The sequence below is a fragment of the Zalophus californianus genome, chromosome 1 (assembly GCF_009762305.2).
Source record: "Zalophus californianus isolate mZalCal1 chromosome 1, mZalCal1.pri.v2, whole genome shotgun sequence".
Lineage (NCBI taxonomy): Eukaryota > Metazoa > Chordata > Mammalia > Carnivora > Otariidae > Zalophus > Zalophus californianus.
In genome coordinates this window covers 14,326,023-14,342,405 of record NC_045595.1, presented here as the reverse complement: position 1 = coordinate 14,342,405, position 16,383 = coordinate 14,326,023, and the positions used below count along the sequence as shown (strand labels likewise).

Here is a 16,383-nt window from a genome sequence, read left to right as displayed (position 1 = left end):
TCGGTACGTGGTATTGTTTTAACCAATGTTCTTCTGTGCCTGTTTTGTTACGTAGGTTTTTGTCTGATGACAGTAGTCTGGAATACAAATATTACAAACTGAAGCTGGCAGAAATGCAGCGGATGAGCCACACCTTGTCAGGAGCAGATCAAAAGCCGACAGCAGCAGAGTGTGCTGTCCGGGCCATGCTGTATGCTCGGGCGATCCGGAGCCTCAAGAAGAGGCTCCTCCCAGGCCGGCGGCGGGGGCTGCTCCGCACCCAAGGGCTCCGGGGCTGGAAGGTGAGGAGAGCAACCACTGGAACCCAGACCCTCCTCTCCTCAGGCACCAGACTGAAACACCATGGCCGGCAGCCTCCAGGTTCATTGCAGGGAAAGCTGTCCCAGCCAGATGGAAATGAAACTGCCAAGGACTGCCCGCCTGACCTGGCCGGACCCTCTCCTGGGGACCCCAGCCCAGAAGCCTCGGGCCCATCCCCCAAGCCAGCAGCAGTGGAAGTCTCTGAAGCCCCTCAGACCTCCTCTCCCTGCCCATCTGCTGACGGTGGGTGCTCACTCCCGTCCCCCTCTTCTGGGCCCCAGCCCTGACTCTCCAACCTCCAGGGGTCCCTCAGGGTTGGGGGTGGGAAACCTGGGTGGTCTGAGCCATCTGTGCAGCAGGCAGGAGCAACAGGGACCTGGCCAGGACAGGTGCACGTGGAGGCACTCTCCTCTTAACTTCCTAGAGGGGCTGGCCCTCTAGTCCTGTAGCCAGCTTCCTCCTGTCCAGGGGTCGAGCTGACTCACCGTGTTCCCCTGCCAGGTCCTCCTCCTGGCCACCTGGTTATACCCTGGGCATAACCTCAAAGCTTGGGGCTTTGAGTGCCTCCATCCATTTCTCACTCTGTTCTTGCCCCTCTTTACCTTCTGTAGGGCTGCCCTCATCTCTCGTTCTGCCTTTTCTTTCCCAAGGTCTCTGTTTCCTTCCTTAGGATTAGCTGACCTGCAGTTTTTTCTGGCCATTACCTTTTCTCTATGACAGGCCTGCCCCCGACCAGACCAGTAGTTTGCACTTAGCACTAGGTGGGGATGGAGAGGGGAAACAAAGTCTCCACCAATGCTACATTCTCTAGCTTTTGCTGTGTAAGGAGCCATTCTGAGCTGTGCCTTCCAAGGGAGTATCCAGTGCTCCAAGTCAGCTGAACTGGGCTGGGCCCACCCGTGTGTTTGTAGGCAGCAGCTGGTTGTGTGGGGCCATCGGCTGAGGTAACAGGGATGTCTGGGCCACATGCCTATCACCCCCTAGCAGCCAGCCTGGATTTGTTCACCTGACAGTCAGGGTTCGGCCTCCAGGAGGGCAGCGGAGGTGCTCAAGGCCTCCGAAGCCCGGGTTCCACACTGATGCCACCTTGTCAGTCAGCATGAGTCCCAGGGCCAGCCCCAGTTTTGGGGGGAGAGAAGAGAATCTCCCTCTGCTGGACAGAGCTACAGAGTCCCATGGCAAAGGGCAAGGATGCAGTGAGGGGACATGAGGGGCTGTCTTTATAATTAGTCTCCCTAACCACCACCCCTAAAGTTGAAATTGGAAGCAGCCGCTCAGAACTGACATGTGACAGTCACTTTGTTTTGTAGTTGACACGAAGACCATGGAAACTGCAGAGAAACTGGCCAGATTTGTTGCTCAGGTGGGACCAGAGATTGAACAGTTCAGCATAGAAAACAGCACTGACAACCCTGACTTGTGGTATGTAGCCATCGTGCCCTTTGAATTTGAGTGTGTTTACTCTATGAGTGTCCTGAGAGAGAGCCTGTGGGGTGGCCTGGCAGACACACTTCTGCCCCAGGAGGCACCTGAGGAAAAGTCATGGCTTCACTTCTGCCACGCTCAGGGCTGTGAGGGGGAAGTGTCTGCTTAGGGGTGTTGGGCAGTGCTGCCCTCATCTGGGGCATCAGAAAAAACCTGCCCTGGAGGGAAGTTTAAGCTGTATTTGAAGGTCAAGTGGGCTTTGATCAGGGGAAGGGGGAGAGAGCACCCAGCCAGAGAGCCTAGTCGGTTCCCTAGAACCTTTGCAGAGGCCAAGTGGTGTGGGGTAGTGGGAGGAGGAGGGTGGGGCACTGTCCCTGGTCACACCAGTGCTCCGGTCACCAGTGATGGATGGGGTCCTGGTCCAGCTGTGGGCAGCAAGCACTTCCATATAGTGGGGGCCTGGCATCCTTTTGCCAGGAGGGGGTGCTGTTACCCTTGCCGTTCCTCAGATGGGGTGCCTAGTCAACACCACACAGCCTGCAGGTGACAGAACCAGGAGCCTGCTCTGCCTTGTGGGGCACAGGTTCACCTCCTTTAGGGCAAGGCTACCTGGGAGCCCCGTATTCCTGATACTGAGCCATAACCAGGTGGGGTTCCCATGCTGTGTAAATTGTATCCTCCTGTTGGCTGGGAACTCTGGACCCTTGCCCTGCTCCTACCATGCTGGAGAGCCATGCCTAATTAAGACTATGGTTGAAAACTACACATGTCTTAGAGCATTTCTGGGACCCAGTAGTGTGACCCAGCATGTTCTTCCAGCTTGTTGGGGACCTTGAGTAGGTTCTGCACTGGGCATGCCTCCTGCTTCCTGTGAGACCCAGATCAGCCTTGGGGAGCACTGACGGCTTCATGGGGGCTCAGCCCAGTTCTGCCTTTCACAGGCCTGGTGACCTTGGGGCCAGCTGCGCCTAGCACGCCTCAAGAGTTGGGCAGACCCGGTGAGGGGGACAGCTCCGCTAAGGGCAGCCAGGAGCATTTCATCGGTTGTGGGTTTTTTGTTGTCCCCCCCCCCCCCCAGGAGAATTCTGCATTATCCTGGCACTGCCGTGGTTTGGGTTTATTCGTTACCGTTTCTGACAGCCTTTTCTGTTCCCTCCCCACACAGAGTCCCCCATTATTGTACAGCAACATTAGGTGGAGTGATTCACTCTGTCCCCCCGCGCAGTGCTCATAGAGCAGTTTGAGAATGACTGCATCCAACACCACACGTATTTAATAAAGGTCAAGGTGACTTTGTGTTTTTTTCTTTAGAAAAAGTATACCGCTAACGCTGTTTGAGTTGATTCCGTTTTTGTGTGTGGTTATGTCATCGATTTGACGTATAGTCAGGTTCATTTTTTCTACAGAGATTCCGTTTTAGGGCTGTTTTTTTCTATCAGCATTTGCATGGTTCTAAAGTAAAAATTACAAAAGGTAGGCTCAGAGAAGTCTGAGTGGGAATCCCCTCACCCATCAACAGGAAACCATTTCATTCCGTTCTAGTGGGTATGTGCATTTCCCCTTTTGTTTTTACACGTACCTTTTTTATGTGATAGACACTTTTGCACCTTGCTTTCTTCCCTTCACCACCTCCCCACAAGTCCCCTGTGCCTGTCCCACCTGTCCCCTCGTCTTGTCCTCTGTCGTTCTCCACGTGCGGCCGCCTCAGGGTCACTCCCCAGCTATTGGCATCCACGTGGTTCTTACAGCCCCATCAGTGGCCTCACGCACAATGACTCTGTGGAGAGAATCTTCATGTATCTTCCAGAAGGGGGACTGTGGGGTCCAAGGTCATTGCACATGTAATTTTGTTAAATAATGGAAATACCCCTCCCCGAGGGCGCATCCCAAAGCAGTGTCCAGAGTACCTGTCCCCATCCCTCACCTTTGGCGTGCCTTAGAGTCAGTAGGATTCATGAGAAATTTCTCATTTCCACCATGAAATTTTAGTTTTCATTTTTCTCATGAGTGAAATTGAACATCTTTTCATAAATTTGTGTCCTGTATTTTCATGTGAACTCTTCATCTGTCTCTTAAAACAAGGTTTGTCCTTTAAAACTTTGTTGTAAATAGTTTGCATTTTTTTGAATTTTGTGTAAATGCAGCTTTTTCTTGCTTTTTGTCTGGCCCCTTTATTCAGCACAGTTACTCGGATTCAGCCATGTTTGTTGCGTGTATCCCCAGTTCATTCTTCTTTGCTGCTGAGTTTGTCCCACTGTGTGGCTGGACCAGTTGTTTACCCGTCACCTGTTGATGGCATTAAGATGTTTCCAGTGTGGGGCGATTATAGGCAAAGCTGCTGTGAGCTGTTGTGGATAAGGTCTTTATCTCTTTCCAGGAAATACCAAGGAGAGAAAAGCCTGGCTCCATGGTGGGCCCACTGTTAACTTTTGAAGAAACTGCCAAGCTGCCTTTCCAAGTGGTAGCACCGTTTTGCATTTTTAGCAGCCTGGACGAGAGTTCCAGTTCCAACCCCACACAGCACTTGCTGGTGTCAGCTTTTTCATGTTAGCATCCCATTGCAGGGTGGGGGGGCGGTGTTGCACTGTGGTCCTCATTTCTCCAAGGACTAAATGGTGCTGAGTGTCTTCTAGTATACTTGTGTGCTTCCCATACTTAAGTGTCCATTTGGATCTTGGGTCCATCTTTTGATTGGGTCATTTATTTACTTATTAATCAATTTTGAGGGTTTGTTATACCTTCTTTATAGGAGTCCTTTGTCAGATGTATGATTTGCAGATACTTTCTCCTGGTCTATGACTGGTTTTCTCATTCTGGCTGTCTTTTGGAGGGCTCAAGTTCTCAATCTTTGCCCTTTTTTCTTATTGGGTTTTTTGGACTTCTTCTTTCTCAATTTTTTTTTTTTTTGAAGATTTTTATTTTGGGGGTGCCTGAGAGGCTCAGTCGGAAAGGCATACAACTCTTGATCTTGGGGTTATGAATTGGAGCCCCATACTGGGTGTAGAGATTACTTAAATAGGTCTTTTTTTTTTAAGTTTTTATTTTTAAGCAATCTGTATACCTGACTTCATCAGATACCGTGTTTCTGGCCTTTGTCTTGGTGTTTCTATCCATGTGTCCAAGGACTGGTACCACACTGTTGTGACTGTAGAGGCTTCATACACCTTGTAATACCTGATAAGGCCAGAACCCTTCACAGATTTTGTTTAGAGTTCTCCCAAATACCCTTACATATTTATTTTTCTCTATGAAGTCTAGAGTCATGTTCAAACCTAGAAAAAAAAAGATGCACTTATTGAGATAGGCTTATGCATTAATATTTTAATTAGGGAAGAATTGACATTGTTATGAGGTTGTTATTCTGGCCAAGAACAAGGGCTTCTTTCCTTGGGTCCAAGTGTATTTTGCGTCTTTGTGCATGTTTTCAGTTTCTCACACTAGCCACAGCCTTGGGTCAAGGTGGCCATGGGACTCTGAGGTTCTGAGAGGCAGTATTGCCACCACGTTGACTCAGCTTCACTGTAGAATGAGGGGCAGAAGGGACGCGCCTTCCTCGGTCTCCTACCTGGCAGTGTGAGAGGAACCAGGCAGTTACACTGAGCGCACGGGAGTCCCAGAGTGGCTGGTGACAGACTAGAAGGGGATGAGGAGAGGGCCAGGTTAGATCTCTGGCTGCAGTGTTGGAGCTTTTTCCAGCACATTCCTTGGTCATTTCTGCATACCTTGTTCCTCTGCCTCCCTCCCCGGAAAAGCAATGGGGCTTCTTAACGTTCTGGCTCCTTTGTTAAATGGCTGCTACTCCTCGGACTTCTCTGTCTCATTGTGAAGCTGCACCATCAGCCATAGTTGGTAGGAAGAGGTCAGGTTATTTGTTCCTCGGTTCCACTCCCAGCTTTGTTGGATCTCTTCCGGCTAATTTAGTAAATGTGAATGTTCAGAGGACTCTCTGATTCACCAGTGTCTTTCATCCTCGTCCCAGGTTTCTGCATGACCAAAACAGTTCAGCCTTCAAGTTCTATCGAAAGAAAGTGTTTGAGTTATGCCCATCGATTTGTTTTACATCCTCTCCACTGAACCTCCACGCCGGTGAGAGCGGTGATTCTCAGGAAAGCCCCCTTGATCCCATGGAAGGGGAAGGAGAGTTTGAAGATGAGCCCCCGCAGCACGAGGCTGAGCTGGAGAGCCCGGAGGTGGTGCCTGAGGAGGACGAGGAGGAGGAGGAGGACGAGGAGGAGGAGGAGGAAGAGGAGGGGGGCGAAGAGGGCGCCACTCCTAGAGGGGCCTCCAGGTCAGCAGGAGGGGCGGCCAAGTCCGAGGGCTCTGAGGGCAGCCCCCCCACCGATGGCCTCCCGAGCGAGGCGGCCGAAGATGGCCCACCTGGTGCACCTGCCCTGTCACAGGCCTCCTCGGGGGCCTGCTTCCCCCGGAAGAGGGTCAGCAGCAAGTCCTTAAAGGTTGGCATGATTCCAGCTCCCAAGAGGCTGTGCCTCATCCAGGAGCCCAAAGGTGAGTGCCCGACATTCATCATGGCTTCCCTAGCATGGGCTTCTGTTTAGCGCTGAAGGAGGAACCGTGCTGCTCAGTTGTGGACCAGGAAAAGTTGTGGAGACCAGCTGATGTCACCTGACTGTATGGAAGAATTTACTGGCCCTTAGCCCACGCTTAGCCACAAGATGACCAGCCAGTCCCTGTCCCCCTTCCCGCCTCTGATTACACCTACCAACCCGGATGTTACCTCCCAAATCCCTCCAGGGCCAACAGAACATGAGATTCTTCGGTCTTGTGTTTTTAACCTGAACTAGTTCCGGTGGTTTTGCATACCACTCCCACATGTTCCGTGAAGCTCACATCGCCGGCTGGTGTGAGGCTGGCAGTCAGAGGACGCGCCGCTGCGTCAGTGTAGCGGCCGCGTGTTAGGATCAGATGCTGCTTGGTGTTTCCGTCATTGCTCATGGTCCAGTGGAGGAGCCCCGGCTGTGGAGGGCACGGGCCTTGGTCATCTCCGCAGTTTCCCGCCCGTGACCTTGGGGAGGACCCAGCCTTCTGAGCCCCTGGAAGGCCCGGGGCACTGATGCCTGCTTAGTGATGACGAGGAAGGAGGACACAGGTGGCACTGGTCTTGGGCAGTGGTTAGTGGGAGCCACGTGCTCTGTGCTCCGCTGCCTGGGCCATGGGAGGTCATCCCCTCTTCTTCTGTGGGGAGGGTTAAGATTCTTGAGCTACCATTTAACAGCAGTAACACGCATCCTTTTTTTTTTTTTTTTTTTTTTTTTTTTTTTTTAAAGATTTTATTTATTTATTCATGAGAGACAGAGAGAGAGAGAGAGAGAGAGAGAGGCAGAGGGAGAAGCAGGCTCCCAAGGAGCAGGGAGCCTGATGCGGGACTCGATCCCAGGACCCTGGGATCATGACCTGAGCCGAAGGCAGACGCTTAACCATCTGAGCCACCCAGGCGCCCAACACGCATCCTTTTTAAGGGGGGGACAGTTGAAGGAGTTTTGGCAATCGTGTACAGGCATGAATTCCTCCAGTGCAGTGGAGCTGGAGCCTTTCTCCAGAAACATCCGTGTCTCTCTGAGGTCCCCTCCCCATTTTCTGGCCTCATGGTTCTGCCGAAATTTTCTAGACTGTCAGTAGGCAGAATGGCATCATGTGCGGCCTCTTGACGGCCAGCCATGGCCCAGGTTATTCCTCGTGCCGCACCCCCCCCCCCCCCGCCGTGTCTCCACAAAGCCAGGCCTGGGCTTTGGTTCCTGCCGCCATACCTTCCTGTGAGGTGCCTGTGGCGAACCGTGCCCGGTCTAGTGTCACGTGGGTGCTCTACATTGTTGACAGTGTCACACTCACCCCCAGGAGCATCAGTTCAGTTTCCCCTGCTGACGGAACAGTCCTGTGACGGAACTGAGCATCAGTTCAGTTTCCCCTGCTGATGGAACAGTCCCCTGCTGACGGTTTGTGTCTGGGACCCTTGGCGTTATCACGGGTTGCCAGCTGTTGTACCCAATTCGGACGTCCTTCACAACTTCCTGCTGATGGCGGCAGCCTCTCCGAATGCCTCATGTCCCGCGAGGGGGAGAAATGGAGCTCCTTCTATTTTGGAAGCTCTGGGTTCCTTGGGTGGTTGATGAGGAAAAACACCGGCCCTTGCTTATCTCTCCTTCATCAAAAATAAAGCTGTAATGTGATTCAGTGCTCTGTATGAGAAGCATGGTTGCTTTACTGGAAAATTCTCTGCGGACTTTAACGATCAGTGCAACAGTTGCAGAGACACTAGGAGGGCAGGAGATTGCAGATAGTTTATTGAAACAAAACCAGTTCTTGCAGTCATGGAAAAGACTATCCATGCATTGAGCCCTTCGTCATACACGTGGGAAGTCCTACGTTAAAGGAGACTCTTCCCCACCGAGCAGCCCTCAGTTGGGCCTTGGTGTTCCCGCCTCTGTGCCCGCGGGCCCATGATTCCTGAGAGGCAGGCCAGCAGGCTGAAGGGGCAGTGGCTCCCTTCCTTTGGCTGAGCCTAAACTGCAGCACTCGCATCTTCTGAGTGATGTGTATGTGTACGAATATGTTTCTTGTGTTTTCCAGTTCATGAACCAGTTCGCATCGCCTACGACAGACCTCGGGGTCGTCCCGTGTCCAAAAAGAAGGTGAGCATGACAGTTCTCACGCGTGGCATAGTCAGTTGGAATTTGCCGGAGTTTTAAAGGACGCTGTGGCTTGTAACTACACTCGTACTTCAGACCGGCGCAATGTACAAAGCATAACAAACAGCCTTTCTTCTCAGGGATTTCTTGAAACTGTTTTCCATTGCCTGAAGCGCAGGAGGGTTATAATTAGTTTATTTAACAAATGGGTGAGGGCTGATACACTCAGTGTGTTGGGAGAGGCGGACGAGGCGATGTCCTGGCCCTTGAGAAGTTCAGATTTAGTGGCCTGTAATTATGGTTAAAGAGCACGCTAACTCCCTAGTAAGCCAAGGCAGTGCGTGGGCGGGTGCGCGTGCGCGCGCACTTCCTCTGTGCGGGGCCCCGTCTGCCCACCGGGAGGCAGCAGCAAGCACGGCCAACAGGGACAGGTTTGTGTGAGACTCTGGTGGCCCGTGTGCTCTGGGTACGGAGAAGCAGGTTGAAGGGAAATGGGGAATAATGTGGGGTTGGGGGTGCCATTTATTCAGAGAGGCCTGGGAGAGGCCCCAGGGTGGTCTTGTGTCAACAGGTAGCCCTCTGTGGCACCCACACGGGGCTGGGGAGATGAGGAAATAAAGGCAGTGAGGCCTGGGTCATATAGGGCCTGTAGACAGCAGTGAGGCTCCTTCTCTGGGGGAGGCCCGTGGTGGTAATTTGGGGGGAAGACGTGGCTGCTGTGGCTGCAGTGCTGAGAGCAGCCTGTCGGCCGGGGGGCGCTGAGGAGAGCCAGGGGCCGGGAGGGTGAGGACGCAGTCACTGGGACTTGCCGATGGACTGCGTGTGGAATAGCCAAGCCGAGTCCAGGGCACCTCCATGGTTGTCTGCCCGGGCAGTTGGGAGGACGGAGCTGCCACTGACTGAAATGGAGAGACCCTGTGGGGGGCGGGGGGGCGGGCAGGTCATCAGGGAGATGGGGTGCTCTCCAGACAGCTAGGTGGACATGTGGGGACAGGTAAGGCTGGGCGAGGTCACCTAGGACATATGTGGGGACATCCCAGCTCCTTAGAGGTCAGGGAAGTGAGCCGGGAACCAGGTGAGGTCTCTGCTGGTGTGGCGTGGTGAGGAAAGCCTGTGTGGTAGACTATTCAAGTACACTGTCGGTCTCAGTGGCTAGAGGAGGGGTCGGCGTATGCCCAGTTACAGCAGGGAGTGGGAATTTGCCTGGGCCCAAAGCTCGTGGTCCTAACTGATGTGCTCAGTTTGAATTTGTGCTGGCACCCGGCTACCCGTCTGGTGATCTGGGTGAGGGGGCAGCCGGGCTCAGTCTCATCCTGGCCACCTAATCTTGGTATGTAACTCCTGAGTCTCCATTTGTACATCTGTGACATGGGGCAGTCTCGCCTACCCTGTGGTTCAGAGGTGCCTTACAAATGAAACTAAATGCATGTTAACTGGCTGTGCAGCCGTGTCCTGCGAGCTCCAGTCTCTCCATGAGGTGACTGTAGGCCGAGAGCTTCCAGCTTTCTCCAGCTAAGCAGCTTTCCCGGAGGGGTGCAGATCTGCCCTTTGGGGACCTGTGGCCAGCCTTTTCCTTGCCTTCCCCACCCACTTCCCCTCCCACACTTGTTCCCTGCTCAGATCCTCAGACCCTCACCATTACCCCCCAGCACGAGCTGCCTTGATCAGGATGGAGGAGCCCTTTCCCCAGAAGTATATGCGGCCTTCTCAGCCTACCCAGGCTGTCCTTGGTGTTTAGTAAATGTCTTTTAAAAATAGGCTCAGGGGCGCCTGGGTGGCTCAGTTGGTTGAGCGACTGCCTTCAGCTCGGGTCATGATCCTGGAGTCCCGGGATCGAGTCCCACGTCGGGCTCCGTGCTCAGCAGGGAGTCTGCTTCTCTCTCTGACCCTGTTCCCTCTCGTGCTCTCTATCTCTCATTCTCTCTCTCTCTCTCTCTCAAATAAATAAATAAAATCTTTAAAAAAAAAAAAAAAAAAAAAATAGGCTCAGGTGGTAAGGACATAGGGTACTGATGAATATGCATGAGTAAATAGAAATATTTTGTTTCTGTTTTTAAGATTTTATTTATTTATTTGACAGAGAGCATGCGCACATAAGCAAGGGAAGCGGCAGGCAGAGGGAAAGGGAGAAGCAGGCTCCCCGTTGAGCAGGGAGCCTGATGTGGGGCTTCATCCTAGGACCCTGGGATCATGACCTGAGCTGAAGGCAGACACTTAACTGACTGAGCCACCCAGGCTCCCCATAAATGGATATAGTTTCTGCTCACACTGGGCAGGCTCTCCAGAGGCCCCCCCCAGGCCTTTTAACCCTATCTTCCACAGCCGGTTCTAAGCCCGTGTGTTATCCAGGGCTTCTTGCTCCTCTCTACCTGGAGGGTCTTCCCAGCTATACCAGCTCTCAGTGAGGTCTGCTTTGTGCTAGACGTGGACCCCAGAATCCTAGTAAAACCCAGTCTCTGCCCATGGGGAGCTCCCAGACCTGGGAAGGGGCAGCTGGATAGACAGACAAGTCATTCAGGTTTGCTGAGCAACGTCTGAGGGCAGCCAGAGAGGCTTCCAGGATGGGGTCACTGCTCAGAGTTCTGGAAGCCCATAGGCTTGTTCCAAATGGAGTGGGGGAGTAGGGAGGATCCTGCAAGCCAGTTTTTCACACAATCTCTCTCTACGGCAGTTTAATGGCCTGTTCAGCCCCGCCCTGCGTCAGCCCCGCCTCCCATCTGACTCCTGCACACCAGGGGCCTTCCTGCCTCAAGCCTGTGCCCTGGTTACCCCCAGCCTAGGGTGTACCCTCTGGTCATCACAGGTCACCACCGCTTAGGGCTCTTCCTGCTAACCCCTTGGCCCCAAGACCCCCCAGCCCCTCATAGGGTTTTCCTCATGGTCTTAGCACCACGGTGGGAGTGGTCACACTGGGGCCTGAGAGGCTGGTCTGGCGTGGTTCTGTGGGGGCATCTCTTTATTCCCCACCTTTTTTTTTTTTTTAAATTTTATTTATTTGGCTGTGAGAGACACGCAGTGAGAGAGGGAACACAAGCAGGGGGAGTGGGAGAGGGAGAAGCAGGCTCCCCACTGAGCAGAGAGCCCAATGTGGGACTCCATCCCAGGACCCTGGGATCATGACCTGAGCTAAAGGCAGATGCTTAACGACTGATCCACCCAAGCGCCCCTACTCCCCACTTTTAGAAGCCCCAGCCTACCCAGGGAATGTTGCCGGGAACTAGGAAGCAGCCCATGGCTTCGTCTCGGTGTCTGAGGAATTGGAGACAGTTGGGGGGTGGGGGTACTGGACTGTGTCAGGTGCAGCATGGGCAGACCCTTGCTCCGGGCACTTTGCTGCAAACCACTTGCCATAATCTTGTCTTCCCTCAGAAACCCAAGGACTTTGACTTCGCCCAGCAGAAGCTGACTGACAAGAATCTGGGGTTCCAGATGCTGCAGAAGATGGGCTGGAAGGAGGGCCACGGCCTGGGCTCCTGTGGGAAGGGCATCAGGGAGCCCGTCAGCGTGTACGCAGCAGGCGCTTGGGGCCGGGGTGGGGATGGGCAGCGTGCTCGGGGAGAAGAGGCTATCTTTGGGATTCTGGTTCTGAGTCCTTTGATCTGCAGCCTGATTTCCTGGCTCCCCTCCTGTTAAACATGGCTTAAAGTTGGCAGGGTTTTTTTTTTCCTCACAAAGGGAGTCTTCAAGTGAGGTGAGAAGCAGATCATTTATATATGCAGGTGTTCATACAGGCTCCTTGCTGCACTCACACAGACGATTTAAGTGGCTTCTGGGCCCTGGCATTTCAGCCACATTCCTTATTGTCCTAAAAGCTGAGTGGTAATTCTAGGTAGTCACGATAAAAATCACTTTCCTTTTTCCGAGAACCCGTACGCCAGCTAGCCAGGGTGGGAGGACGCGGCCCAGAGTTTGTTAGGCCTCATTAGCATCCAGCAGGCGTTTCATTTAAAACTGAGCTTAGCACCTGCGGGGGGAGGCTTTCTGCTGTACTCGGGCTTCTGAGCACGCGCCTCAGAGAGTCCGCACGCCTGTGCAGGTGAGTACCCCTTGTTCCGCGCTGTGAATCATCTTCACTTTCCCTCTCCTTTTCCCTCCTGTGTGTTCCGCGTGCCTCTGTCCCACTCTGACTCCTCGTGCCGTTTCCAGTCCCCTGGTGGCCGGGCTCTGCGCTCGGGTGTGGCTAACTCTCCATTTTGCTCCTAGGGGCACTGCGTCGGAAGGGGAGGGGTTAGGTGCTGACGGGCAGGAGCACAAGGAAGACACATTTGACGTGTTCCGTCAGAGGATGATGCAGATGTACAGGCACAAACGGGCCAGCAAATAGGTACGTGGGAGCCAGAGCGTGGGGTGCCGGCCGGGCCGGCACGCTGGGTAGAGACAGAGGCTCCAGAAAAATCAGCGTTCCCCGTCCCCCAGAACCACACACGAACCCCCCCCCACACACACACCCATGGAAACATTCCGCGAGGGTAACGAGCGTTTGGATGTGGATGTGTCCCACCCCTCCCCTTCCAGTGGGCCTTGGTGTGGGCCTCCTGGGCTCGACTGCCCGTGACCGTCCTGGGGACAGAGGCCGCCCTGGGAGTGGCCTGGTGTCCTGCGAGGGTGAGGGAGATCTGGAAGCCGGCGCTGCACGGGCCAGCTGCTTAGCCACATCCCTTTTCTGAGCATCTTCAAATCCTTTTCCTTCTCTAGGGCCTTGGGCCTATATAAACATCCCTTTCTTTCTCCTCTCTTTTTAGTTGCCTTCCCCACCTGTAATTTCCAACTCAGTTTTGAACAAAATCGTTCTCTCCCTAAATAGATGAAACCATTGGTGAGAAAACTAAGGCTCGAAGCAGCAATTACTCTTAAAGCGCCACCTCTGCCCCGGATCTGCCCTGGAGCCAGTGGCCAAGTAGGTTCGGTGTGTACACGAGAGGCGAGCGTCTCTGCAGCTCTGGTGTGGAGGGTCCGAACGCTGGCTTTTCTTCTTCTTAAAGGAAAAAAGAATGCAGCATTTCCGATCTGCTTTTGCCTTTCCCCCTCTTCCAAATGCTTGTGGCAGCCAGTCCCCTGCAAGTCTTTCCTGGTTTCCCCCTCGGAAGGTGGTGCTGCCCTTGGAAGCACCGGTGCCCTGTTCGTGCTCAGGAACCAGCTCTGGGCGGGTCTCCCGCCGCAGGGAACCTTGCGCTCAGAGGTGCTCTCTTAGCAAACTTGGTGCCAAAATGATGACAGATGGTGGCTTTTCGTTGCTTGCAGGCTGTAAATAGGGGATGTAATTCGGTATTAGCGAAGTCCGCTCTGGTCCACAGCCTGCGGGTTGGGCACGGGAGGTCTTTGAACAAGTAGAGATACTTGATTCCACGAACGTGGTATTTATGGAGGCTCGGCTCTTAAATGCCTCCCAAGAGACGTAATGGAAGTTCAGCGACAGGATGATAGAGCAGTATTCAGTGGGGAGGAATCATTACGTTGATGAAACTTCTCTCAAATTCACATGTCTCCCTAGAATCCACAAACTGCAGTTTGCTTTCTTAAAAAACCACATATGGAGTCTCTTCTACCAACGGCTGGGGGTGTAAACTCTTCAAGAGGCTTCATTTCTGGCCTGTGCAGCAGCGTGAAGAATTGTGTTACCAGGACCTTTGTACAGAACAGAAGCGGGGCGGGCCGGCAGCTGCTTGCTGTCTCTAGGCGCGTGACGGCTGCCCTTCATCTTCCCCCGGCGCACCCTCCTTGCAACTACGTGCGAGGTTCTCAGGCCGTGGGGGTCTCGGGCCTTTCTCATAAAGCAGCAGTGTGGAAGTTTTAAATCCATACTCAGATCTGGGGACCTTGGGATCCTGCTGACACTGTGAGCTCGGGGTGGGGGACGCACAGCAGTGAGTTACCGTGTTGGCCAATCTTCCCTTTGTCTTGTGGAGCCCACACCCACCGTCACAGGCCTGTGCTGTGTCTCTTCGTATCTGGTGGAGCCTCCAGGCTCTCCTTGCCCCTGGTTGCTCCTGTTGCGTGGGCACCCGGCAGATCTTTATGGCCAGGGCGATGATGGGAGTGCCTCAGCAAAGTCGAAGCAGCCTGCAGGGGCCGTGTGGTATAGGGGAACCACAGCTGTAGGGGTTCATCTCCTTTCTTTCCTAATCCTTCCAGTAACTTTCCTTGTTGGCCGTGGGTTGAGCGCATGGATGGAACTCTGAGCCAACAGACACCCCTTTGACAGACTGCCTTTGACAGAGTGCCCCATTGGCCCCGAGCAAGATGTGGACTCCCCCAATAGGTTCTCGCTCTTTCTCTGCAGCATAGATAGCTCTGACCATCATATGCACGTTGTGCTAGTATATTCGTTCTTGGCTCTCTCTGCTTTTATCTGAAAGTAAACTGCTTTAAGAATTCCCAGGGTATAAGCCCTGTCCCCACAGCCTCCTACCACTCTTCCTCCTGGGGACATCCCACTTTGAGCTGACCCTGGGAGCCTTTGGCACACGTCAAAGGGAACACTTCCTTCTTAATCCTGGAAAGTCCTGTGAGCACTCAGGTGATGCTTTTCCTGTGGGGCTGCAGTCACGGGAGCCGGGGCGGAGCCTGGTGGTGCGTCCTCGCGCCAGCTGTTGGCCAGGGACCAGGGCGCACAGGCCCTCCGCGCTCGCCCTTGTCTCTCCGGCAAAGGCTGCTCCCAGGGAGTGTGCGTGCGAGCGCGGTGTGCGGTTGCATAGCCTTGTCAAAGTCACAGTGTCTTTTCTGTCATTCTAGTTCCAGGGTCTCTTCCGTGAGGACAACAGGCATCCGGAAAGTGCTAACTCGCCACTTTGGGTGCTTACTGTCTCTGGCTTGTTTCCAACACTGGAAATCATATAGAGAATTTTAGCATTTTTGGTCCTTGGTAAAACCTAGAAGACATTTGTGATGTTACAAAACGGAAGTTTTTTGTTTGTTTTTTCTTTTCTTTCTTTTTTTTTTTAATCTAAGAAGTTGTGAATGTTGTTAATCATTTAGCAGTTGCAATAAATGTAGAGGAAACCCAATTTCCCATGGTCTCTGGTGGTGTGTTTTGAAAATGCGGCAGGTCGGGGACCACTTGACAGATGTTGAAGTACCTCCAGGGAAGCAGGTTGGACACACTGTGGCCTCCGAGGCTTGCCCTCTGCCTGCCAGGGCCTCTCCTGCCTGATCTCCCCAGCCAGGGGGCCCGTTCAGTTGCTGGGAAAGCCTGGAGGGTGCCAGAGAGCAGGTAGGCACCCGTGCCAACCCTGGGGCATGAGCATGTCCTCTTCTGAGTGGGGGGTTATTGCTGGGTATAAAAGCCACCTTTGAGAGCATCGGGGATACCTGCCCTACTGCAGACAATGCCCCCCTCAAGGCTTTACCCGCTCCCAGGGTTGGGGCTCCAGCTGTCAAGCGTTAAACCGGGGCCACCCAGGCCTCCCGCTGACTGAAGGGGCCTGCCTGGGGGGCATCTTCACAGCTCCCTGCTGTTCCCGTGCGCTGCCCCCACTCTGCATCTGATTCCTCCACCGACATCCTCTGGCCCTTTGGGGAAGGAATGAGGACAAAGGCTACAGCAAGCACGGACCAGACCTGCAGGGGCTTCCACATGAGGACAGAGCAATGCGGAGGAGCCAGGCTGCTTTTGGACCCAGGGCGGAGGGGGCCCAGGAAGGGTTTGGGGTGTCTGTTGGCCAGTTAGGGGCAGATGGAACGGGGCCCCCTAGGAGCTGATGTGGGAACCCAAGCCTCCGTGTTCCCTGCTGTGTGCTGGAGAACGCTCAGAAGTGGCAGGGACCCCTTTGACCACGATGGGAGCTATGGCCAGTCAAGTACCTCTTCTTGCCTTCATTTTCCCGAGAGCCCAAGAGGGCAGCGTCTGACCACGGGCTTCAGCGCCCTCCCTGAGAAAGTCGTTCAGAACCCACAGCTACCCCACCTCATCTCCCACCCCTTCTTGGGAGACCGGAGGTAGGGTGTGAGCAGAATGGCTTTCCAGCAGCTGCCCCTAAGTGGCCGACACCTCCTTTTGTCACCTTCCCCGGGCCGG

General features: G+C 53.8%; 1 protein-coding gene across 9 annotated transcripts in view; it reads left to right on the top strand.

Moving 5' to 3' along the window:
- Positions 1–15,373, top strand: part of SUGP2 (SURP and G-patch domain containing 2) — a 33,653-nt gene extending 18,280 nt beyond the window's left edge. For 7 of the 9 annotated variants that reach the window (XR_003518021.1, XR_003518017.1, XR_003518016.1 and 4 more), the window contains 6 exons: positions 56–543; positions 1,611–1,722; positions 5,705–6,231; positions 8,311–8,372; positions 11,739–12,693; positions 15,102–15,373. Coding sequence is in view for 2 of the 9 variants with exons in the window: in XM_027583671.1 (XP_027439472.1) it covers positions 56–543; positions 1,611–1,722; positions 5,705–6,231; positions 8,311–8,372; positions 11,739–11,875; positions 12,573–12,693 (1,447 nt within the window). In the remaining 7 variants the exon portion in view is untranslated. The other 2 variants (XM_027583671.1, XM_027583672.1) reach the window with 2 other exon arrangements.
- Positions 15,374–16,383: the final 1,010 nt, after the last annotated feature.